Consider the following 26,246-nt stretch of genomic DNA (forward strand, 5'->3'; position numbering starts at 1 on the left):
GTTTACCGCCGGCCCGTACCAAAGGCCGGCGCAACACAAATTAATTTGCGAAAAACCGAGGCATTGCCCGTGGGTTACAATATTGCAGCTAATTAAAAGAGTTGTGTTATCGAAGTTGCGTTATTTCACAAAAGTTAATTTAAGGGAGCCGTCATTATTTACGGTCTGGGTCGGAGGAATGTGGGGGGGGGGGAGAGGTCACTCAAAATTTAAAAAAACTTCAAGGGAGGTTGTTCAAAATGTAGAAAGGAAGAAGGTGGTACTCATTTTTTATGCGAAATAAATTGAACACCTCTGAGATTGCACCACTTCACACATCAATTTCTCAAAATTTTCGTGCTCTCCTCTTGGGGTGTTCTAACAGTTTTACTACTTCAAAGGACAAATTGAAAACACCTCTAAGATTGCACCAGAGTGCAGCATTGCACACATCAGTCTCTCAATTTTTTCACAGGGTCAAGGAAAAAAATTACTGTTGAATTTATCCTTCATTATCACAGAAACATATACTTCAGTTCAATAACCATTTCGACAACTAAACATACCGTAATCAGGCTTTAGAAGTTGGCTGCTGGAGAAATAACACAAGGAGGTCACAGATTTTCCATTCCTGCATATTCTTTTGTCTTCAATCTCTGGAAAAGTGAGAACTGTTTTTCACAAAATGTGTTGTCATTGTTTGGTAGTTGAATATTGTGACTCAAACACTGATCATACAAAAAACGTGACCTACAATTTTAGTGTTCAATGTAATTTTACAGAGTGCAAAATAAATTGACACACCTTTCAGACTGCACCATTACACATTTCAATTTCTCAAAATTTTCATTACCAGAGGGGGAAATCACCCTCTTGTGCTCTCCCCTTTGGATGTTTTAGCAATTTTACTTAGGAAAAAAAGTAAAAACACCTCTCAGATTGCAACATACTGCAGCACTGCACATATCAATTTCTCAACATTGTCCATGCAAGATAAGGACAGCCCCTCTGACGCTTCCCCCCTCAGCATCTCGCATGTTCTCCCTCTGCTGGTTTTATTTTTGTAAATTTTACAAATACATGTGTTGGTATTTAACTTTTCTAAGGGACTGGTCAGTTTCTTCGGCCTGGGGGCGGCGGATTATTTTTTGCCGACGTCAAAAAGTGGCTGACCCTCCTATTCCAAATTTTGAAAACAGGGTGACCCCCCGCACGCGACAACTGTAACACAAAAGGTGGACATAAATTTTACACACACACACACACACACACACACACACACACACACACACATATATATATATATATATATATATATATATATTATATTTTACATACATTCATACTTTAACAGTCATTCTGTGTTTTAATGAAATTGTTGACATGTCAGTTGTAAGATAGGAATTTCAAAGTGTCAATCTTAAAGTTTGAATACAGTACATTTTGAATGAGCTGTGAATGTATTTCACACTTTCTATGCTTAACCAGATGTCCTCAACTGTTGTCCAGAAATGGATGTCAATCATTAATATCAAAGAGGAAAAAGTAGTAAATCAAAAATTTTCACTTGCCAGCCATCTAATTAAATCTCCTGAGAAGCCATAGAGAGCTATTTTAGCCAAATCTGATGTGTGCAGTGTCTGAGAGGACCTTTACTTGTAACATTGAAACCATAAAAGCAATGACGAAATAATGACGAAAACTGCCTTTTTTAACCGTTATTTTATCCATAAAAAGCATCTTTTTAGAGAAAACCTGAGACACAAAGGAAAATAGTTGCATCAATAAGAATGAAAGATATCTTGTCATTTTTCTCTCTAAAATAAGTCACTGTATCAAATATATATATTGTGAAATATTTGTGCATATGCTTTCTCATACTGAATTCTCATCATAGAGACTACAGAAAAGTATCAGAAATTTGTCGTGCTTTCCATAGTGAACTGTAGATTTCATAATGGTACACTTTCACTTAGCAAACATCGAGATATCTCTGACATATCTCTGATTTATTAAAGTATGGCGCCCGAAGAACGCACCGAAAATATGAAACATCCTGATATCCCTGATATATATGTCTTTCATATTAAAGTCATGCACCGGAAGGGCGTGCTGAATTATGTCTGATATATTAAAGTAATGCGCTTGAAGAGCACACTGAAAAATATTGAACAAACAGATATCTCTGATATATGTGTGCCTGTTATGTTAAAGTCGGGTGTGCTGAAAAATATCTCTGATTATTAAAGTTACGCGCCCGAAGGGTGCGATGAAAAATGCAACTGAATGATATGTGGCTGACGCGATGCATTTTAGGCAATGATGAGCCTGTGTCAAAATTCAAAAACCCACTGACCCCCATTGGACATTTCAAAAACATGGTGACCCCCCTATCACCATTGACACCAAAGTCAAAAACAGGGTGACACCCCCCCCCCATGAAACCACCGCCCCCCCCCCCCGGCGAAGAAACTGACCAGTCCCCAATGCGCCCGAAGAGCCCATTGTAAAATATTGAATATACAATATCTCTGATATATGTAGGTCTGAAAAATATGTCTGATTATTAAAGTAACACGCCCCAAGGGCGCACCGAAAAATGCAACTGAATGATGAAATTTGCTGCTGACACGGTGCATTTTAGAAAAGTATAGGCCCGTGTGGAAATTCAAAAACACTCTGACCTCTATTGGGCGTTTCAAAGACATGGTGACCCCAACACCAAAGTTAAAAAAGGGTGACCCCCCCCCCCCCCATGAATTCACCGCTCCAATGCGAAAGAAACTGACCAGTTCCTCAGTTTCTACTGGTACACAGGACGACTGCATTCATACGGCGAGATGCACTTTCGTTAAGATATAGAGGGCGCTAAAGAATACTATTAGTGTAAATTTTTCCAAGGCGTCAGACATAGTAATTACCGTCCACAAGCAAAATTTACGCGATGTATGGCCCTAGGGCTCGATGTGAACGTCGTTTATCTTTCAGAGTCAGTGATTACTGTTAAGTTGGAACGTATCACTGAAAGTATCCACGGAACATTTCTCTGTGAAGGATAATTGTTTTCTGAGCCAGAGACTTGCAAGGAACTGACGAAAACTGCAGGCTTCATCAGATCCACTGCATGCCGGGCTACCTCTGCACTGTGAGTGACGGACAAGATGGCGGTGCATATTGACGATATTCAAGTGTATATACAGTGCACTGCGTTTCGGATATGGCTAGGAACGATCCAAGTTACCTCCCGAACATATTTCATTTTTAATGTGGAATCATTTTAGATATATCGTGCGACCAATTAGGAGTCGAAGGTGAGTCACAATAACAGTTTCCTTTGTGGCAATATAATGCTCAGTTTAAAATTAATATCTGGGCCATCGCTCTCAGAGTTAGACAGTAAAATTTCACAGCAGATGCTCCTGACGCAGCCGCTTGTCGGCTAGTTAGTCTACTCTCCTCAAACGCGTACTCTGTGCTTTAGGCTTTAAAGTAATATTTAGTTAGGACAGAGGGCAGAATACCGAGTTCAAGATCGATTGATGGAGCAGACGATCAATCAAGCAGACTTCCATACCCACAGAGTAGCTATGGCTCCTCGGCGTATGCTTGAGAATACTGCAGCTCGCCTTAGGACTCCAGTTATACTGAATACAGCTTACTGACGGCCGTGCTTAGCTTGGACTCCAATCATTCTGCACAGCTGACTGATGGAAAATTGTAAGCTGCAACAAAGTAGAGTCAGAAGTGATAAATGAATGAAAATGTGTTTTTTAATAGTTATAAAAAAATATGAGAGAAAAATATCAGTAAGATGCTGTAAATGGTAATTATTGCATTCTTCTACTTCATGTACGCTTTTTTTCTTTATTAATTTTGTTTTGTTTTTTACTTTATACTGATTTTGCCTGTCTCTTACCTAGGCTTAAAACTCTTCATTTTCCAATGCCAAATTAAATTTCATACATTTAACTTTTTCTGTTGGATAGGAGTTGCACCAGACCATTCTATGACAGCAATCAACCCTTACATTGTATAACATGTACTGACTTTGTGAAGAACTCAACCTCTCAACAGAGAGCTGAGACTTTGAAACGTGACCTTGACGATCTGATGCAGAGTTGGACTAAAGTCATCTCACCAGTCAAAGAAATGAAAGACACACTGGACAAATCTGTGGATGATGTCAAGCAATGGCAGGTAAGAGGTTTAAAGCCGCACTTTTCAATCCCAGGTTTTCGCATTAGTGGAGTTCTCCTCCCAGTCAAACACATGGCCAGTACGATGTTTGATTTCTGTTACATTAATTACAAAAACTGATTTCAATCTTTTGTCACCTTTTGCTAATCCTGCAAATAGAGCTTATATAACCGTTTGATTGACGGTCGGTTCAAATTGCCAACGGTCATTTATTCCCCAGCACCACACTCGAATTTCCTTAAAAACGTCTTCCAGTCACGTTAGAATTTGAATATAACCACAGAGTTCGATCGGCAGCAACTTCTTGCTGACCGCTTGGCAGTCTGTCAGCGTTTTTGCGGTCGGAAAAAACTAAAAATTGGCATTTTCTGGAGCGTGTGCCCTCATGTTGCCTGTTTGGTGTCCACTTACACAGTGAACGCCGCCATAGGTTGGCGCCCTTTTAAAGGGAGGCTCCGCCTTTAACCCTTTCACAGCCACATACATTAGCTATGGTAAAAGATGGGAAATACATAACACCTCAGGAGTGATAAACTATTCCAAGTATATGTGCAGGGTTTATTATATATCATTGAGTTTGTCTTGTCATGCCCTTTCATAATATGTAGTAAAGTCCCCCAAAATATGTAAATGTATGCAAATATATGTAAATATTCATGCAAATCATTCCAATATGGCCACCATTTTTACCTGAATTCTGGAAAAAGACATTTTTGCACATTTTCTACATGTTATTTAAATCAAAAGCGATCTGTGATAAAATGTATGCACATCATGAAATAACTTGGAGAAAATTTGAGAAGAAAATATTAAATAATGTAAAAGTTATAGGTAATTTTTGAAATGTATAAAAGCAGGGCAAAAGCGGATGTCAAGCAGTCTTGGCCAACTGCGACATGTTTTTGACATGACGGTTTGCTTTTTTCTGTGACATATTGCCCCGTTTCAATAATTTATCATATAAGTGTTCACAATAGTTGTATTTTGTTTTACATTCTGTCCTTATGATATGCACTTTTAATTATTCTATGCAAATTATATGCAAATTTGTTTTGCACTATCTGAGGAATAGGTTGAGATGCAGTCGCCCTTTCCAGGAGAGCATCTCGATATCAAAGAGTATAGGTTTTGTTTGTTTATTCAAATACTTATATGACATAACAAAAATTTAAGCACAGTTATGTCAACTCACAAACCCTATAAGTACACAAACATTTGTACATATACATGTACACATATATACATACACAGACTATGGTATACATTTTATAAAAGGAGAAAGGTAAGTTTAATGCACCACTCTGGTAAAAGTGGAAACAGAAACATGACACTTCGCTTTTCTCATTAAAATAAGAAAGAATATCTTATAATATTTCTTTGTTTTCCTTATGATATGAACAATGTATTTGTTTTCCTGAGAAAAGATCTAAAAATATTAAATATTTACAATGATTCATTATCCAAAATTGGCACGTTCATGGGACTATGTCCTTATTTCTAACATGCATGTCCATGCAAACACAATTTAACAATGAACTTACACTCATTTTGCTGCAGTTGTAAAACTTGAAATTGGCTGAAAGTCTTTTATAAGAGAACTGCTTCGAAATCCCTGAGGTGAAGTATCCTTCACCAGTATAGGTGCAAATTGGAACATAAGAATGTGTTTCAATGTTGAAATTCAATAATAAGTAAATGAAATGGCAATTGAGGAATGTAAATAAGACTGGAACTTATACATCAATATTCATATCTGGAATTCAAAGACTCCTCTGTTCAATCTTGACATAAATATTTGCATGTTGAACTGGCAAATGTTTCACACATATAAGGATGACCAGCAAATAACTATAAAATATACAGTTTGTTGAAATTATGACCTGTACACATGTATGATAGCTTGATTCAGTGTTAGTACATTATCAAATCTACATCAAAACATATTTCACTGCGTTCAAACTATGATTTGTTTTGTCAGTTATGGGCTTTCAGATGACCTATGACCTTACATCAGAAGAGTTGTACAATAAACTTTTAACTGCATCAAAACATATTTCACTGCTTTCAAACTATAAATTTTATTGGCAGTTGGGCTTGTGTGTCTGTGGCAGATGAACTATGACCTTACATCAGAAGAGTTGTACAATAAATTTTGAACTACATCAAAATATGTTTCACTGCTTTCAAACTATAAATTGTATTGTTAGTTCAACTTGCAGATCAACTATGATCTTACATCAGAAGAGTTGTACAATAAATTTTGAACAACATCACAATATATTTCACTGCTTTCAAAACAATAATTTGTATTGTAAGATCAACTTGCAGATCAACTATGATCTTACATCAGAAGAGTTGTATAATAAATTTTGAATTCCAAATCAAAACGTATTTCAAAGAACTCCGGATCATGTCAATCATCCATATCACATTTGAACATACCAGTATCATTATGGTATATGAAACTTTTCCCCAAATTTTATTATCTTTATAATTTATTTATTTACATATTTAAATGATGCTCCCTCTTTCAGCTGTGAGGCAAAGATGGATATTGCACATAGTGCACTTAGTTTGACATTTTATTTCCCTGCCCTGTGAAGCATAGCAGTGTCTACAGTTTTTTCTTATATTTTCAATAAATGGCAAATGCATTTATTATTAATATTATTAACATTATTATTCGTGTTAAGTCTTGGTAATATGGGATTCTCTGAATTTTTCTCAAAGCCTGCAAGCTGTCTTATCAGTTCTTCCCTAAAGTCAAGTTGACTATAACCCTGGGGTCTCCTCAATTCATCATATTCTGGGAACTCCTCCCGAAACTGTTGAAATAATTTGAAAGAATTTACGACAGCTATGTCAATAAAATGAAAGAATAATTCTTTCCACCATTTTGTACATTTATGCACAACTCAATACATGCCTATCAGCTGATCTGATAAATCAACACCCCCATGTACTTAAACTTATTATAGTCTCTTATTGCAACTGGCTGGTTCACTTCAATTCTCTGAAACATTCCCTCCTTAGATTTTGTACGTCTCTGTACTGTGGTATGTTCAGATGCAGTATGGATGGTCGACATGATACACACAGCCCTACTGTCTTTCCATTGCAAAGTAAGCATATTGTTTTCATCCCTGTACCATCGCATTGATCCCCTTTCTGCAGTCCTTTCCCACCTGACATCCTTCATACAAACTGGAAAACCCCGTCGATTTTTTGTTATTGTCCAACACGCAAGAACACTTTGTTCCCTCAAATCATGCAATAACACTGGGGAAGTATAAAAATTGTCAAAATAAACATGGTAACCATTATTATACAAATCCCTACAAAGACCCATGACTACATCATATCCAAACCCATTCCTTGATGTGTTTGTTCCCCTCTTCCCTAAATAAATATCAAATTCAAAGGTATAACCTGTTGCAGCATCTGCAAGTACCCTTAACTTAATTCCAAATCTCTTTGGTTTGTGCCTCATAAATTGCCTCACAGGGACCCTACCTTTTGCAGCCACCACACGTTCATCCACAGACACTGGCTGAAAATATTGTTTACAAATGTGTTTCATATGTGTGTACAGTTCCTCAACTTTAGATTGTCTGTTCTCTGCATCTTCATGATCTGGGTGACTGATTTTCAAGAAAGCCATATAGCTTTAAATCGTTGGCGAGATGGTATGAAGGATCTTGCCCAGCAGCCGCTGTATAAAGACTGGACACTCCAATTAGAGTCGTAGTTTGGTAGCCTTACCAGACCCATAAAAATCAGCAACCCGATGAACTTGTACAACTCATCTGGTGTAAGGTCACTCCAACTGCCATCAGCTTCTCCATACCTTGGGTTTGAGATGACATTGTGATGGCCGTATATGTTTGTATATTCACATATACGGTCAATCACCTCCACGGTGAAAAACAGCATAAAAAAATTGTGTGCTCGAGTCATTGTGTGCACTCCCCGTCTGGTCAGCCGGAATCTAAATGCATTTGGGGCTGGGCCACCATTGTCTGGCTGATTGTATCCAAAGTGAACCCTAGAAATGGAAATAAATGAGAAATAAATGAAACATGTTGTCTGTAGCAACTTACAAATAAGTGTATACATAACATTTTCTAGTACGTAATTCAGAGCTTCGCCATTACAGTATGCAAATTCGAACACTTCCGGGTTTGCCATCCCACACAACTTCAGTGCGTAAGTACAATTTTTAGATGTTCTAGAGTTCATCTGCGACCAACCATGCAAGATTTTGCCATAACCATCAGGATTCAGCTGCACAAACTAAATGAGACCAATTCATTGTTAGACAAGATTCTGTCCAACCTTCAAACCGAGAAATACTATCTCAATGGGGTCAACATGTTGTGTGCGCGTATTTGTTTACATCACACATAGCTTTCAATGCCGTGGCGGTAGTACAGCGGACAAACAGATCGACTTCAAAATACTCACTGCATTCAAAAAATAACTCTTAGCATTGAAATACCGGTAGTACCGGTAATTTAATTATTACATTGATATCGATTTGAAGCAAATTGACAGACAACGTTTCACCTCTAAAAACGTGTGCGTATTGAAGTTGATAAAATAAAATGGCGTCTGCACAACGGATTTCATTACGCTCGGCTAATGGCTGTCATTGAGACCCGACCTTGCAAAAAATTCCATACCAGCGTTGAAAACAAGAGAACGTTGACTAAAACTACAAAAAAATTATTATGAGATATATTACAGATGTACATCTTTAGAATTTGACATTTGTTGTTTTTAGTCAGTTTCCATCGATAAATTTAGCATTTGTTAGCTATGCTAAACTATTGTTATGCAAATTAGTTTTGGTCATGTGAGCTCATTGATGAGGCAATGTGTAGGCTGACTAATACAAAAATACTGAGACTTCTTTCCCGAGTGTCTGCATGCAAGTACATGGGTCACATTTGTGGAGGGTGTCAAACAGTCAATTTTTCCAAATATAGCTGAAAAGTGACAACTCAGTATTACACAAATGCACAAATGACAAAAAAAGAGTTTGAAGTGATGTTGAATGAAGTATTACTAGTTTTCAGATTACTGTCACAATAATTTGTCTTGTACAAGATATACGGAGGTCAAACTCAAAGGTCTAATATACTAATTATATATTGTATACTGATGGATACCTCTCATTGGCTGTAGGATTTCGAGGACCCTTTAGAATTGTCTATTCCTGTGCTGGGAAAAACTAATGTCACCAACAGGGACAGGGCGATATTTTTGTGATGTTGGTAAACTTTAACAATGATGAATTGACTAAGTCTGGAATTGACTAGATGACATGAATAAACATATATTCCACAACAAAAAAAAAAGGAAAAAGGTTTCTTTTTTGTAGTTTTGACCTAGCTCCCATCTTTACTTCTGCATTCATCCAAGTATAACCCTCTGTTCATGTATAAGCCCCTCCTCTTCTTACATTGTATTTTTTTTATTTGAAAATCCATCTATTGGATCAAAACGTACGATTAAAATCTGTGGATTTTGTTTAAACCATGTCTACAAAAGAGTTGTTGGGACTAAAGGTCTCCAGTGACCTCTGTATTCATTTACTGACAGGATCTTTGAGAATATCTGTGATATACTGTATATCCATTAAGTTTTAAATGACCAAATGCTCATTCATATCAGGATATTTTGTTTTTCTCCATAGGATAATATACTTAATTGTCAATCCTTGCAGCCTGACCAATCCCTGCCAGAATGGTGACTGCATGTTTTCTGTAAATCCATCACCACAGACTCTACAAGAGATACACGTACATTTGGCAGTGTATAGGTTGCTGGACTGGTCCTACATGCTCACAATGTGAGTACACATGTACATGTAGCAAACTTTTTTGTCACATTGTAAGAGTGAATCATCTATCCAGGTCCAAGGAAGTTCAGAAATCTGTTCAGTGATATACACTCTCTAAAACCTCAAAGATTTAGAAAAGGATGTTATAGAGCAGTGTTTTATGTTAAGTTGAAAGGGCACTTTGTGCCCCATTCATCAAAATTAGGGGCAGACTTAACATTTTAGGGGGTAGTAGCTGATGATGTTGATTTTGCTTTGTGCTTACCAATACATCACAATCATCACCAAGTTAAGTTGTGTCATCTATGTCGCATGCAGCACCCGTTGTAACATTGATATCATGAAGTTTGACAGCCTGTGATGAGCTCGGCTGCTCTCCATCTTCTGTGGATTTGTCACCCACAGGTTCTGACTCAGAATTTGAAATATTTGTTCCCTTGGACATGATTTGGTCTGAATTATTGGGTTTAAAGCCATGAAAATTTGTGCCAATCAAACGATTGTGTTTGGTTGTGATCAAGATTGATTGTCACTGCAGCATGTCTAACAATATGCTAAAGCTGGAATTTTAAATAATGTAGCCATTGATACAGTGTCTCAAGTTCCGCTTTCGAACTTTACCACTATCAAAACATGAACATCAGATTGCACTGGTATCCATGGAGACTAAACCACAACTGGGTCATTGGCTGTTCTTTTTCCATCTCATACATGTCGCTTAAGCTGAATGACAGGCGATAACATATTTCCCTGTAGTTTTCGGTAAAAAAATATCCGAAAATGTCATTTCTGTAAGTCTCTGCATTCATACTATGTGCCGATCAAACGATCAATGGGCAAGTAGTTAGCCATTGTTGTTTTCATTGTCTTCTCACTGACTCACATCAGAGTATAATCAGGAATTGAGAAAGACATACGACCATAGAGGGCGCTATACTTCTTACTGCTGACTTTTTAGTTATAACCTGTTCATGCATGCGGTGACACACAGCATCTCAACTTTTCTTCAATTTGACTCATTTTTGGACACCGTGGTGCGAAGCACCAAAGGTGTCCTATGTCGCCACAATGTCTGTGTGTGTGTCCGTCTGTCCGTCCGTCTGTCCGTCTGTCCATCCGTCCGTCCGTCCGTCCGTAGACAGATTTTGTTCCACTCATAACTTAAGAACCCTTAGGTCCAATGTCATGCAATTTGGTATTTGGTATTATCATGATGAGACTTAGATCTGATTAGATTTTGGTGGGTGTGGCTTATTAATTAATTGCTCATTTGCATATTTTATGACTTTTTTGCCATAGGGCTATATCTCAAGAAATATTGAACCAACTTTGATGTGACTGTACACATACTTAATTACCCTATAGCATAACTATGGTAAAAGTTTAGTAAGTTTGGTTAATTAATTATTTTTTTTCAATAAAATAAAAAATGTGTTCAGTGGGTTTTCTCATAGGAGTGTACGTTAGCAGTAAGGGGTTCGTAAAGTTGTGTTTGCGGCGCCATCTAGTGGTCAGAACCAGTAAGGCCTTACGATGCTGAAGTTAGACTCGGTTTCGGATTTGGTTTCGGATTCGCTTTCGGATTCGAGTGACTGAAAGAACTTTTATATTTTCAGCCGATTAAGCGCGGCCGTTATCGTATAGCTGTATCGGGACATTCAGTTGGAGTAGAGAAATAACGAACGAGATCTCGGCGAACGCGTTACTTGCCGCGAGACATAACCTCATGGCGACTGCCCGATCGAATGTTCTCGACCTTCGCCATAAATGATGGGGTTAACGTCCATATATAGGCATAATCGGAGAATTTCACAATTGTCGGAATCTGCCGAGGACTCCCAACATCATTTTCGCTGCATTTCAATGGAGGTGGAGTCGACGCCGATCGTGCAAAGACGTCAAGATCGGACGGAGCGTGGTGGCAAATGTTTCTTGCCTATTTCATAATGCGAGGTGAGATTTTCTGTTGCTGTACATGTTTTTCGTGTATGGAAGTCCAATAAATCAGTTTTAATGGATTCGAAACCAGTTTTCTATATGACCTTATTTTATGTACTAACGTGTGGAAGTGTGGTTTCGTCAGGGGAATTTACCCGATTGCGGGGGAATTGAGATTTCCGAGTAGTGTCGCTAAGGTGACCGCGTCCCTTTTTTGCATTTTTAGCGCCCAAATTCAAACAACGGAAGCGAATTTCTGCTCATCATGTCGTTCTCGAAAAGCTTGGATTTCCATTTGAACTTTGTATCGAACCGTTGTCGAGTATGCTGCAAACGATTGTTGGACGGAAGTTACAAGTGCAGTATATATGCTGATAAACTGCAGGAGTATTTTGGCATCGATGTACATTCGGATGTTCCAGACGTACATCCACAATCATTTGTCGTGATTGCAAGCGTAGTGTAGACTATGCTAAAAGTGCAACAAAGGGATACCGGCCAAGAATATCTGTTTTCCATTGGGAAAAACATGCACGTAGTGGAAAGTGTCGCGTTTGTGCTGTGAGCCAGGGCGGTAGGCCAAAGAAACCAAAGAGAGGTAGGAGAGTTGACAATTCCCAACCATCCACTGCCAAAACTTTAGATCTCAGTGACACTGACAAATTGTCAAATCAGCAATCAAATTCCAACCAAAGTAATTTGGGCAACACAATACAAAAAGTCGCTGGGAAAAAGTATTCTGCCATAAAACCCCTTAACGCATACCGTTTCAAAGATCAATTTTCTAAGGAATTCGAGTGCCCTATCTGCAAGGACGTTGTTGACGAGCCAGTACAAATACTTTGTAAAGGTCCCCACACGTTCTGTTCAGGATGCTTGAGCCAATGGTTTAATGTTGTGGCAAACTGTCCAGTGTGCAGATTGGATGTATGTGACGGCATGATAGTGGCTATACCGCTAGTCATGAGTAATGTGCTCAGTTCAATGAAGGTCACTTGTGACTTTGTTGGTAGTGGGTGTAATGAAGAGCTGCTTTTGAAAGATCTTAGGCACCATGTTGATAAATGCGACTACATTGGCATTGCACATGACCATGATTACTCACAAGATCACAAGCAAGATGAATGTCAGGCACAGCAACCACTACCAGCATCAGAACAACATACCCATAGCAAGACTCAAGACATGGTACATCCTCCCAGCAAAATCACATCTCAAGAAGCCATGAACACACTCCTTCACACAACTGGCCAGATTGATACATTGGCAGGGTTTGAGGACATTGCGACCAAAATAATAAAAACAAAAATAGAACGAACACCATCTTTTAAGAAGGGGACTGTAATATAATGTCATTCAAAACAAAAGCTCAGGTGAGTACTCAGTGTTGCTCATTTAAATATAAACAATACAATACTATAAGTAGCTGTTTTCAGAGGAAAATTGACTCATGATAATAGACGTCCTGCTTTGCTTAAAGGTGGGTTTACACGTGTATTTTTTTAAATCTGAGGGAATCTGATTAGTCGTTCTGTAAATATTCTTTATCAGTGATCTAAGCGATCTCACGTTTACACGTCATATACAAGGTATGAATTTAGTTCGGGTCAAGCGCCCTCAGCAATATCTGGGCTAGAGAACAATCGCTTGCTTGCAATGGCGGACCCACACATCATGTAGCTGCTGTCTACGCTCTTTTTGTGTTCTGTCAACCAATCGAGACGCCTTCGGCCAGGAAATTTACTAGGAGAGAATATTGTTGGCCTCGCCCCGTCTGATGTCATTATCCATTTCATGTTAAGATGAAACACCTAGACAGACACCTACAATACAGACTCTTATACGGAAAATTGAGACAATCAAAGTTCCGGCCAATGCGACACTAGTAACACTGGATTTCCATGAACACGAATACACCACATTATGAGGCAATTGAATCAGTTGGCAGAGCATTAAATCAGGAAAGATCATCAAACAATTACATAATCAAGTAACCAACAACGAAATACATGATAGCTCTGCTAGAAGTAATCTTAATAAACAACACATTTGAATTCAACGATGAATTCTACCGGCAAATATGGGGATGCTCTTATACGGAAATAATCTCGATGGGTTGTTCGCCAGAAATAGCAGATATTAGGCCTTCATTTCACGAGACAGAAATGAGAATAATACTGAAACGCAAACAACAAATACCGACCTGGCTGAGGTTCAGGGACGATGTTTTTCTGATTTTCATCGGAATACAACACGAACTCAATGAATTCATATCAAACATCAACAAAATGCATCCTACTTTCAACTTTTCGTTTGAAAGCTCCTCTCAAGAAATCACATATTTAGACCTGACTATCTACAAACGTCGTCGGTACAACAAAGAGAATATTCTCGACATCAAGACACACACAAAACCAACAGATATTTTCCAGTTCTTACAAAGAAACTCATGCCATCTGGCAGCAACATTCAACGGTCTGATCAAAGGTGAAACATTACCATACATCAGAACACGTAACAACGAAACCGATTTTACACAGAAAGTCACACAATTTAGTGAAAAAAAATTAGTGAAAAATTACAAGATCGACAATATAAAAAAAATGAAATAGAACGCATTATCAGAGAGACAGATCATAAAAGCAGGAAAAGACTGCTTGAACAACAAAAAGAAACCAATAACGCCACCAACAATACAATAGTCTTCATAACAACGTATAGCCCGTACATCGACACGACGAAAATCAAGAAGGCCCTGACATAAAACTGGAGTGAACTTGAAAAAGACGAAACACTAAAAAAACTGTTCCAAAACCAACCAATAATCGCATATAGATGGAACAGAAATATAGGCGACACACTTATAAGCGCCAGACTTCATCGGATACTTTCTGTAACCATACTACCGTATACAGGCGACATACGGTTTCTATTCCCACTATATCGTACCCGCCATGGCTAAGCGACATTTTACATAAAACAGCCAAACATGATGTACACTTATATTATACACAATATCATACACAAAACGCAAACAACCCAAATATGAACGATGTGTGGAGTTGCTTTCCCTTTACTATCAGTTGCTTTCCCTTTACTAACAACTCATCGTAAAATGGCATCGTTTTTCTAGCTCTGCCACTATGACGGTTGTTGTCGGACACGGACTTGAACTGAGCTCGCAACCGTTTGATTTTGTTGTGGCATTGTTCCGCTGTCCTCTCGAGTCCCTTCTCCCTGGCCTTGGCAGCGACGTCTTCATACACTTGCCGATCCCTCGACGTGCCGTCCATCATACGGATGACGTTTTCGTCTCTCCAGATTGAAATTAGTAGCCTGATCTCTTCCTGTGACCAATTGTTGCCGCGATCGCGACAGCTTCTTACTTGAACACCGTCCATTGTGGTAATGACCGAACCGAAGACGGGATATAGTTCGGCGTTTAGTTCGGTGTTCTGGTCACACGTGTAAATAGGCCATTGTTTAGTACGGAGCACCGAACCTGGACCAGCCCTCTGACACCGAATTAATTTAGTTCTTTGTTAGTTCGGTGTTGTCTGTTCACACGTCCAACTGACACAGGTTTATATTTATTCCGGTGTCTACTCCGGACTTAACTCCCACGTGTAAACCCCCCTTAACAAGGTAATCTATCTGACTCATCAAATTTTCCCTGTGTGTTGACATACATTCTAATAGAAGTAATTATCAAAGTAAGGCCTTTTTATCATTTGAGATCTATCCATCACTTTTAATTTCTTGTTTGCACCTGTAGATCCCAGTAATCAGGTCAACACACAATATCTGTGGATTGAGGGTATTGTTGTTGTTTACCACTGAATTTTAAACTTCAGTCAAGTAAATGTAAACAACAACAATACATGTCATGTGTATCATATACAGGCAATATTGACAAGTTGAGTACTAGATGTTTCAGTCTGTATACTGAAATTGAAGTTCAACAAAATCAGCTGTTTATAAAAATAAACATTCTTTTTGTTAATAGCCTCTACATATGATGTATGTTCCCCAAGCACGTAAGGACTCATCACAGGTTGCATCACGGACACAAGCCAGAAGAGCTAGACTTCTTGATAAGACGAGAGAGTGTCTCTGGTGGGGCAACATCAAGCCAGATGCAAAGAGAGTTTGGTAGGTTGAACGAAGAAGAAAAAGAAAATCTGCTCAAAGGAGTTGGCTTGCGTCCTGGTATTCCGAGTGGGGCTGGGCTGCTCCTTAAAGCAAACCTTGCCCTCTCATGGAATAAACTGAGACATCTTAGAAGGTATGTATAAAATATTTAATGTAAGTGGCTTGCTCTGTAAAATATTGTCTCTGTACTTATTGCATACAATCTGTACAAGTTGGCATGTTATATGATATATGTCAATTTGAGCAGTTAGGATTGGACAACTGCATAAAAGCCAATTGATGAGTGATATCAATCATTTTTTGAATGTCTGAAATAAGTTTGAAATTTTGAATTTCAATTTGTATGAATCAATATGCAGTTAAACATTAATTGTTGTGTCTGTCACTTGTTCACTATCTGGAATTTGGCAACTGATTAATATCCTTGGAACAGAATGTTATACTGCATATATGTTACACTCCATCATCCCTCACATTTAAATAGATAATTTCTTTCTGTACTTTGATGGTGATCTTTGTTATTGGCCCTTGAGGAACTGAACATCATAGAAAATTATCTAGTTCTGTGAACAACTGATGAAATGCGGCATACAAAGACACATTTTGGTATAACTGTCCAAAATTTTGTAGCAATATTTGATTGGAATCCGAAGGTAACATTCCAGAAGTGGTACACTGAATTCATTCATTGTCAATGAGTGCCGCCATTGTTGACTATTGAGTCTTGTTTATGTCTGTTATGGCGACATCAGTTTGTAGCAATATCACTTCTTTATTGGGGTGCTCATCCAAATTGTTGTTTGAGTAATGGTAAATGTGTGCATATCATTTTTTTCAGATGGCTCAGAAACTGGAATGTTTCATTAGACAGTGAATCCAAAGACCGAGAAAAAGCAAAAGGTATGACATCGCCATTGGTTGCAGAACAGTTGCCGTTTACCTTCACTGTCAAAGGCCCCGATGGAAAGTTGGCGACTGAGGTCCGTCTTGCTTCCTGTGTTTGCCTGGAGGATATATCCTCTACAGTTCTCCAGAGGTTGGACTTGTTGGAAAGGTACACATAAAGTGTTAGCCTTAATAAGATATCCTTTATTGGAATTGTTTTCCTTACAGCACAGTATGTCTACACATGTTTAATCACAGCCAATAGTAACACCTAACTTACTTCATGTATGCTTTTTTTCACATCCATCAGTATCCAGTGCTTCTTTCAGACGAGTATATTGTGTAAATGAAATGTATTTCAAAAATTGCACTGTTTTGTTAACACTTTGATTATTCTTTCAGAGAAGGAAAGCTAACATGGCACGGTGTCATACCCTCTGATGAAATCTGGTTGAAGATAGGCGGGGATAAGGGTGGTGGTAGTACCAAAGCTGTTTTTGAGTTGTGTAATGTTGCACACCCTAATTCAATAGAGAACACCATAGTGTGGAACATTTTTCAGGCTCCTGACAGACGGCACAACATTGAAACAGCATATAAAATCAATTTGTCTCAAATCAATGCATTATGCGGTACAATGTGGAAGTAAGTGTATAGTAATATCGTAAGATGTTGTTTTGATCTTTTGTTGCTGTGTTACATCAACTATTTATTGACAGCCATTGACCTTTTCATTACAGCATACATCAGATATTTTCACAAAGATTGTAGTGTCTCATGAATATTATTTGCATTAGGAACAAAAAGCTGATAGTGTTTGTGGTAGGAGACTATGAATATCTGACAACCATATTTGGCCTGTCTGGTGCAAGCGGTAAGTCTTTCTTGTTGGTATGTTATACACAAATACACAGAAACACACACATCTATATTTTTACATGTGTTTGTATATATATACGCACACACACACAAATGTGTTTACACACACTGTGTGTGTGTGTACATATATATATATGTACACACACACACACATATAGTGTGTGCAAACACGTTTGTGTGTGCGTATATATTCATACAATTACATGTAAACATATATGTGTGTGTTTGTGAGTGTGTGTGTGTACACACACACACATATATATATAAATATATACATATAATATGTATAATACATGTACACACACATATAGATATGTTTTTCTCAAAAAGCACCAAATTAAATTTGTAACTGTTACATAATGTAAATCCATTATATTATTGGCAGTATTTAATTTTATTTTCAACATTGTGAAAGCATAGCAACGTTTTGCCTTCATTCCGAAAGTTAAATATTTCTGTGTCTTAATTTTTAGGAAAACACTTCTGCCTTTGGTGCACAGTGTCAAAAGAAGATGCTCAGAAAGAACCATGTGAAAGACCAGAAGTGACAGCCAGAACTCTGGACCAACTTAAAGAAAACCATGAAGAATATGTTGCTGCTGGGAGTAAACGTAGTACTGCTTCCCAATATAACAATGTCATCAACAAGGCTCTCTTTGAAATACCAATTCACAGGGTGTGCAGAGGAGTATCTTTTGTTTTTATCATGTACATGTATTTATCTTTGTACCTTTAATTAAACCACCATTTTTTTCAGAGCACTAATGGAAATAAATCTGTTTCTTAGGTTGCCATTCCAGCCTTGCATATAAGCCTTGGACTTTTCCAGAGGTTCTATGACTTACTGGAGAATGAGTGTGCAAAGTTGGACCTTGAAATATTCTGTCACCTGGAGAGTGGCGAGGGTGTTGATGAACCTGTCCTCAAACCAGCAAATTTTGACACTTACTTGTCCATGTTGCGTGATGCCACAAAGTTAGAGAGTGAGGCAAGAGAAGATGAGGTCAAAGTTCAAGCCATGGAAGTAGAGATAGAGCACCTGTTCTATGACTCAGATTCTGATGATGATGATGATGATGATGATGATGATGGTGACAAGTCATCACTGCAATCATTGCGTGAGAATTTAAGTCAGCAGCCAAAGATGCACTACTTGAGCAGGCTAGAAGAAAGGTTTAAATGCTTTCTACTACTTTGCTTTTCACTTTTTTGCCCAATGTTTTGATATTTTTCCATTGCATTTACTATTATCTTCTCTACCCTTTTTTGACCAGAGAGAAGAAGCTAAGAAACTTAAAGAAAGACTTCCGAAAGAAGCTGGCTATACTGTGAGAGCCCTTGACAGGGCACTTACAAGTATCCATGTCTGTCGTCAAGCATACCATGGCAAATCTTTCATTGGCAATCATGTAGATAAGTGCTGCAAGGTTCATGTCATTTAATGTATTTCTTACCTTTGTAATATACATCACCTAATACATTCAATCCCTATCATTGAATTTCATATTCAGTTTCTCTACATTTTATATTTTTTTCAGTCATTCTTGTATAAAAGCTATGGACATTTACCAAAGCTTTTTGGTGGCTCTCTCTTCTCCCTCTCACATGTACACAAGTGATATTGTTCAGCAACATTTCAAAGGGACAGTATTGCTAACTTTTGATTTTTCAACAATATTTGTTTTAAATATCAACTATTATTTCTTGATCTACTCCCCAAAGCATGTTGATATACACAGTATTAAGCTTGTCAACTCAGACTGTACATGTGTAAAGTACACTGTTATTGTTGACAAATGAATTCTTGTCCAAACCAGAATTGAAAAGTAAACAGTGACAGTGCTTTTTACACATATAGATAGTGTTGACAACCTAAAAGTGTGTATTTCAACATTTCTTTTGGAGTTAAATGAGAAGTTACAATTGATACACAAATAATGACAAAATCATCAAAAATTAGCATTACTGGTCCTTAAATATATAGTCAGTGTTTGCATGACAGTTATATTAATTCCCTCTATTTCAGTCTCCAGTCTTATTTACATGCAAGTAGCAAATTTCTCAAAGATGAAACTTTTTGAACTGTGAATAATTCAAGATTTTGCATGTCTTTGTACTCCTATATGATCACCAGTTTTGTAAAAGTGTTCCTACTTGTCTTATCCACTAAGACAAGTGTGCATGTTGTTGACTGACTGTTATTTTTTTCAGAAGTAAATTCAGATTCATTTGAATTTCAAGATACTGATGTTGAAGTAATATCAGTTTGCATTAGCAATGTATTGTAAGAATTTTGTGTTTGGAGAGAAACTGTTTAAACACTTGAGTGAGTGTTTCTAATCATAATATATGGCTTTGTTTTCAGACCCAAAACATTAACATTATTATTGACTCCATGGTAGCTGCTACTGAAAATGTTGTAGATGACGACAGGCCACTTATCAACAAGGCCAAGGAGATTGCAACTAGATTCAAGCCATTGTTTACCCTGTTTGCTGACTGTCACAGAATATATTCTGTGTCAAGGCAACTGTCTGATGAGGAGATAAAGGAGCTTGGTGATTAAAATATTGTAAATTCTTAATATGTAAAAGTGTTTGTTTTTATTGTGTTCATTAAATTATTCATTGTTACTATGATTAGTACATCATTGATTAATATTGTTTTTCTATTTTCTTTTGTTTAACAGCAGTTTCCAACAGGCTGGTGTTAAGCCATGTTGAAAGATATACATGATCAAGTGATGAACATCCAAGTTTGTTTTTTCACAGCCATGTCACATGTGGCTGTGGTTTTTTATTCACTTCACCACTCCATTTTAATTTGTGCATGAATAAGAAGAATGTTTGTGTTGCTAGTTGTTTCTTTTATTACTGAAGTTTTGGAAAAAAGGTTTTTAAGTTTTGAAGTTCATCAATTAGCAACTCCAATCCTTTTTTTTGAACTAGTTATTGTTTTGATTAACAGAGGAGATTATGCAATACTCTCAAATTTGCTGTAGCAACTTTGACATTGTTTAATGTTCCTAAATATATTGTTATTTCCATTCCTCTTACAGGTATCAACATTGCTGGCCTGCTAGAATACTACAGAACAGTATTCTCAGGGGAACGAATATTTCCCAAGCTTCATATTCTTGAATGCCATGCTTTAAGTCAAATTCAGAGAACCAAGATGGGTCTTGGATTTTTAGGAGAAAATGGTGATGAAGTCATTCACCATCATTTTAAGCTGGCCATGATGAAGTACAATTCTATGCCAGATTAACTTCACAGGTTAAAGTGTATGGTGAATGACCATCACATTGCTTCTCATCCAACAAATAAAAAACCTAAATTCCATAAAAGAGTGCGTAGAAACTAACAATTTGTAAATATCAATTTCTTGTAAATAAAGTGAGACAATCTTGTAAATGATATCTGAATGTAATAAATTTGTTGAATTTAAAATTATTGTCGTTTTGCTTTTCTTTGCGCATGATTGATGTACTGATCTGAATGTATGGATGTCTGTAAATATGAAGTATTTCAAGAGTATCTGGTTGTTTACATCAATGAACAATTTTCGCCCTAACTCCATCTCACTGCCTGATGAAACAGCACCATAAAAAGGTTCAACTCAGGAAATATGTAATTGTATTTTTCAATTTATTTCACTTAAAAATGTTTCTTCAATGATAATTGAAATTAAAATGTGCGTGAAAAGAATTTAACCACTGTAAAAAGGACAAACATGGAACTTGAAGTCATGAACATTACTTTTCCAGTAAAATACTGGAAAACTGGCATCAAAATACACTATGATATTTAATGAACAATGAAAAAATGAATTTTCAAAGGTATCAGAGGTTAAAAGATCAAGGATAGTCCTGCTTAATTGGCAGAACTAGTGATTTTCTGAAGGGCGCCCTCTATAGACAAAGTTCGGAAATGTTTGTTTGAAGGTATTTCATTACTCCAACTGGATGGCAGGCTTATAACAGACGTGTAAGTTATACTGTGGAATACTTTATTTTCACTTGGAATTTATTTTCGTTACCTTCGCTTGACTTTTTTTCAGCTATAATAAAATCCAATCAGACTAGACGAAGTGAAAATAAGACACAAGCAATCTGTTTTCAGCTAAAATAAATTCCAGTGAAAATAAAATAGTCCGCAGTACTTTTGTATGCAAAGATAAATACTTGTCGTCAAAAGCAAGTTTTTACTGGAATAACTGCTGCCATATGTTGTGCATATTTTAAAGTATAAATTGTGTGCGTATGTTCACAATTAAAATAGTCAAAAAATAGAAATTACAGAAAACTTCAAAGCACTTTAATTTGAAATTGAAAGGAAGAGTCGAGCAAGGAAAATGACATTTACAAAAATATTTATATTTATATGTCACAATGTGTGTCACATGGTATGATGCTAATGTGCTGTAATACTTTGATGTTTTGATTGATGTTGTTCTCCATAGATTTCATTTTGAATGTACCATACTAAACTCCCGGACTAAACTATCAGATTGCATTGAATGCATTTCATTGTATTGTGCGAAGTACTGTTAGCTTGAATAGTCCAAACTGCATAATGCCCATAATTGCTCAAAAGTTGTAACTTTTGACTAATTTTTCAGCAGTTTTGTCTGGTGCATTCATGCACTATAGTTTCTTACTCTACTGCCTAAAGTGTTTTGTTTTTTAAACTGTATAAATTATGATTATGTGTGAAACATTTATGTCATGAAATACATGCTACTGAGTAGGGTGATCTAGTTAAAATATCTCCTTGTGTATCAGTAGCTATCATATCCTTCGAAAAAATAATAACATCAGCTGGAAATAAAACTATTCTCTGTTATTCGAATCCGAAACCGAATCCAAAATCGAAACCGAATCCGAAACTGAGTCCAACTTCAGCATCGTTAAGGCCTTTCAACCTCGCTCTCACAACTACTAGTATGTGTCATGCATCGAGCAGCCATACTTTCTGTCACACTCCAAACAGTGGCGGCGCTCTCACTTCCGTTTCACTTCTGCTCCCGCTTTCACCACTGCCACCGGTGACTTTGCATAATAAAGGCGTATGAATATTAGCTATGCCATTCTTTTGTAATATGTCAGGCGAGGTCAATGATGTCATATCAAGACGTCATTGACCAAGATTTACGGGACCAAGCATAGCGGTAGATTTTAAATCCGCGGTAACACGAATTTTGGACGCGCGCAACCGAAGTATAAACGTAAAAACCAGGACAGAAGTGCTACCAAGTGTTTGGAACTCAAAAGGAGACCCCGGGAAGGAGACATTGTAGCTACGGGAGAGGCGACAGCGAGAGGATACCGCGTACGCATAAGAAGACGTCGCCGTACTCTACATCTGATTTTGATCAGATTGCGGGAAAAGTATCATTTTCCTTCTCTTGACACCGATGATGAAGCTAAAAAAATGACTCTGTTAAAGGGACGGCAGCGTAGTCGTATGTCCGTTGAATATAATTCAACGTGATCAAATAAGCATTTTAAAATCATGTGGTATATCCGCATGTAAACTTGACATCAGAGGACGTGGAACACTCTTGGTAGATGAAGGTTGGGACAGCAACTTTGAAATAGCAAGAAAATATGTGTACATATGTACAAATATTTGTCTTTGAGAATCACAATAAATAAAGTGAAAATGTCATGTTTTAGTACGCGGATTTTCAAAGTAAATAATAAAAATTAGTCCACCGCTCTAGTTTTAAAAATATAATTAAGGTTCTTAATTTTGTCAATAACATAACAAAATGCCGAGTAAGCCTATTTTTCACATAACTTTTGAAACCTTTTGTGGGGTTTATCTTAATATCTAGCATATTGAAATCTGGTCTGTTTTGACTGGGTAATGTGCCAAGTTTCATGAAAATTACAATGGAAGAATATAGTTTTCTATCATCTGATGTAATCCTGTGGCAGCAGACGTAATTGTTGCTCTCTTTTCTGCATCATTTTCATCTGATTGTCTTGAAACTTGAGACCACATCCAACAAGGATGGATGAAGTCTATACTAAAGATGAGAAATAGGAATATTCGTGATATTCTGCGGCAAATCGATATATCTAGTTGAAATCGGTAAATCAACATATCGGTATTTCGGCAATAAGCTAATTTCCTATTTGATTTTCACACTTGCATTTTCGGTCAATCCCTGCATATACTGATGCATTAAAATCTCGCATGACGATTTGCATACGGGACAATCTTGATCGCCATAATTTGCTTCCTTTTTGTAAAATAAACACCCTCAATGTAACGTTTAAGAATCTAAAGCATTTGCGGTACATTTGGCGCCCATTCAGTTTTTGGAATATTAAACCTAATAATTTATATTTGAAGTATTCTGGGAAATGTGATTTTTCTATAACATGTTGCATTGAGGAACATTCGATTCTCATATATCGCTATTGGACGAATGCTCAGTATTGTAATAAAGACTGTATCCCTTGAAAATAATGATAACTGCGGAACTGAAGGCTCCCAAAAACGTGACTGCAGGCAGTTTTATTTGATATAGATAAAGATTAATGACGTTGTCATCATTATTTTCATATTGGAAACCCTCCTTTGATAATCAACAAATCGTACACATGTCAATCACATCACATTCCGATGACGACAGCCATACACCTAAAGTAATTTGAAATTTGCTACTTCCTCTTGTGCAAGTCGTAGCATCTCTGCTACTGTGTCATTTGCCTCAATTGACACGATGTCGTTCCCTCGAGACTGGCAATTGCAAAATGGTCAATGTAGGCTCAGAGTTAGAGGGAAGGGAAAAAAGGCAAGCGACATATGGTATATTACTCGGGCAAAAAAAAAATAAGTAGCCCTCATTTTATGACTAATGAAATATTATCCTGAGATAGTTTACATCACGAATTTCAAAGTCGTCCAATTTCCTTTTCCAAACCAAGTTTTACATGGTTGACACTTGAAAATAGCTTGAAGTAAAACCATCCACAAAGAAACTGCAAATGACGACCGAATTCAAACGAAATAAGATGCCGCCATCAACAAGGCTCTAGTTACATAAGATTGTATGAATCCTCAATACTTTGACATTTGTCGACATTTTTTGTATTCTTATATTTTGCCACTATGTCAGCAAATCACCTGGTAATAAATTTAGCCCTATGCACCCCTCGGCCAAATCCCCACCAAATCATCGAATGCAACAATGTACTAGCAATAGATAAATCTAGTATTAGACTAAAAACAGAAATACCGAAATACCGAATATATAATCAAAGGGAAACAGTAGTCGGAACTGCGCCTGTGCGAGTTTCTTGTCTACAAACAATGTATTTCGTGCACGATATCTAGGTGCATCTCATCATCATAGCTGTAACATTTAAATTATACGATGTAGATTATGACAGATATGTTTTAACTTTCATCAATCACCATCGTACCTTGGATACAGTGATTACATTGGTCGTATGGATCCCATACGACCTTTAAGCGCAGCTCCGACGACTATACCCCTTTACATAACATGTCTGGATCAAATGATATACGTATTCATCCAGTTAAAACGATATTGAAATAATCATTTGGCCGTATTGTGTACGGCGAAAAAAAGAATGGTGTGCCACAAGTTTTTGAAAGCGTGTCGTTCAGATGCACTTAAAAGAAAGGAAAATGATATTTAAGCAATAAATCTATGTCCATAAGCTTATGTCTAATATATTGTTTTGCCGCAAAATGTCACGGATTATTTACCAGTAATTTAAATAAGTGTCAGAGGCATTGTGAGAGTATCATGAGCTAGAAACTTTCATTTTTGCTATTTAGTAAAGTAATGATAGAAATTTAAATGAAATGAAATAAAATTTAAATAAAGTCGTTCAAAATGTATTTACACAAAGACACAAAAGTTTTTTTTTTCCTCATCAGTGAGTGCTGCTAGTTTCGAAAGCTTATATGAGAATCTTTTTTTATGTTATCACCCGTAAAGTTCATTTCAATGCTGGCCATTACCTGGTAGCAGTGTTCAAGATGTGATCATGTTTCATTGTACTTGCTCACTTTCCAAAGTGTGTTATTATGCAATAAGTTGAAAAATGAAAGTGCCGTTTCAGTGTTTTCTGCTTCGTGCCACCCTTCACTCACGTTATTGTATCAGACACATTCACCCACGAAAAGTAGGTCCAACGATTTTCGCAAATATACGACAAAAACCAACATAAAGACATCTTTTATACTTTATTCTTTGACTTTGAAATTAAATATAGCCATACAGAGCATGACATTATTGAAATTTGCAATCAAGCGAAGTTCGTAAAAATGTGGTAAATCACCACATTTTTGTCACCGGTGGTGGCAGTGGTGAAAGCGGGAGCAGA

General features: G+C 37.1%; 1 protein-coding gene across 11 annotated transcripts in view; it reads left to right on the top strand.

Annotated features, from left to right (window-relative positions):
• Positions 1 to 2,908: 2,908 nt before the first annotated feature.
• LOC139114842 (uncharacterized) overlaps positions 2,909 to 26,246 on the top strand; it is a 73,679-nt gene continuing 50,341 nt past the window's right edge. For 2 of the 11 annotated variants that reach the window (XR_011547970.1, XR_011547971.1), the window contains exons 1-3: positions 2,909 to 3,290; positions 3,966 to 4,176; positions 9,875 to 10,030. Coding sequence is in view for 1 of the 11 variants with exons in the window: in XM_070676789.1 (XP_070532890.1) it covers positions 15,982 to 16,244; positions 16,950 to 17,165; positions 17,399 to 17,645 (726 nt within the window). In the remaining 10 variants the exon portion in view is untranslated. Of the gene's footprint in view, positions 3,291 to 3,965; positions 4,177 to 9,874; positions 16,245 to 16,949; positions 17,953 to 18,348; positions 19,518 to 20,240; positions 26,235 to 26,246 lie in introns of those variants that run through there. The other 9 variants (XR_011547965.1, XR_011547966.1, XR_011547963.1 and 6 more) reach the window with 9 other exon arrangements.

Source organism: Ptychodera flava, chromosome 16 (assembly GCF_041260155.1).
Source record: "Ptychodera flava strain L36383 chromosome 16, AS_Pfla_20210202, whole genome shotgun sequence".
NCBI lineage: Eukaryota > Metazoa > Hemichordata > Enteropneusta > Ptychoderidae > Ptychodera > Ptychodera flava.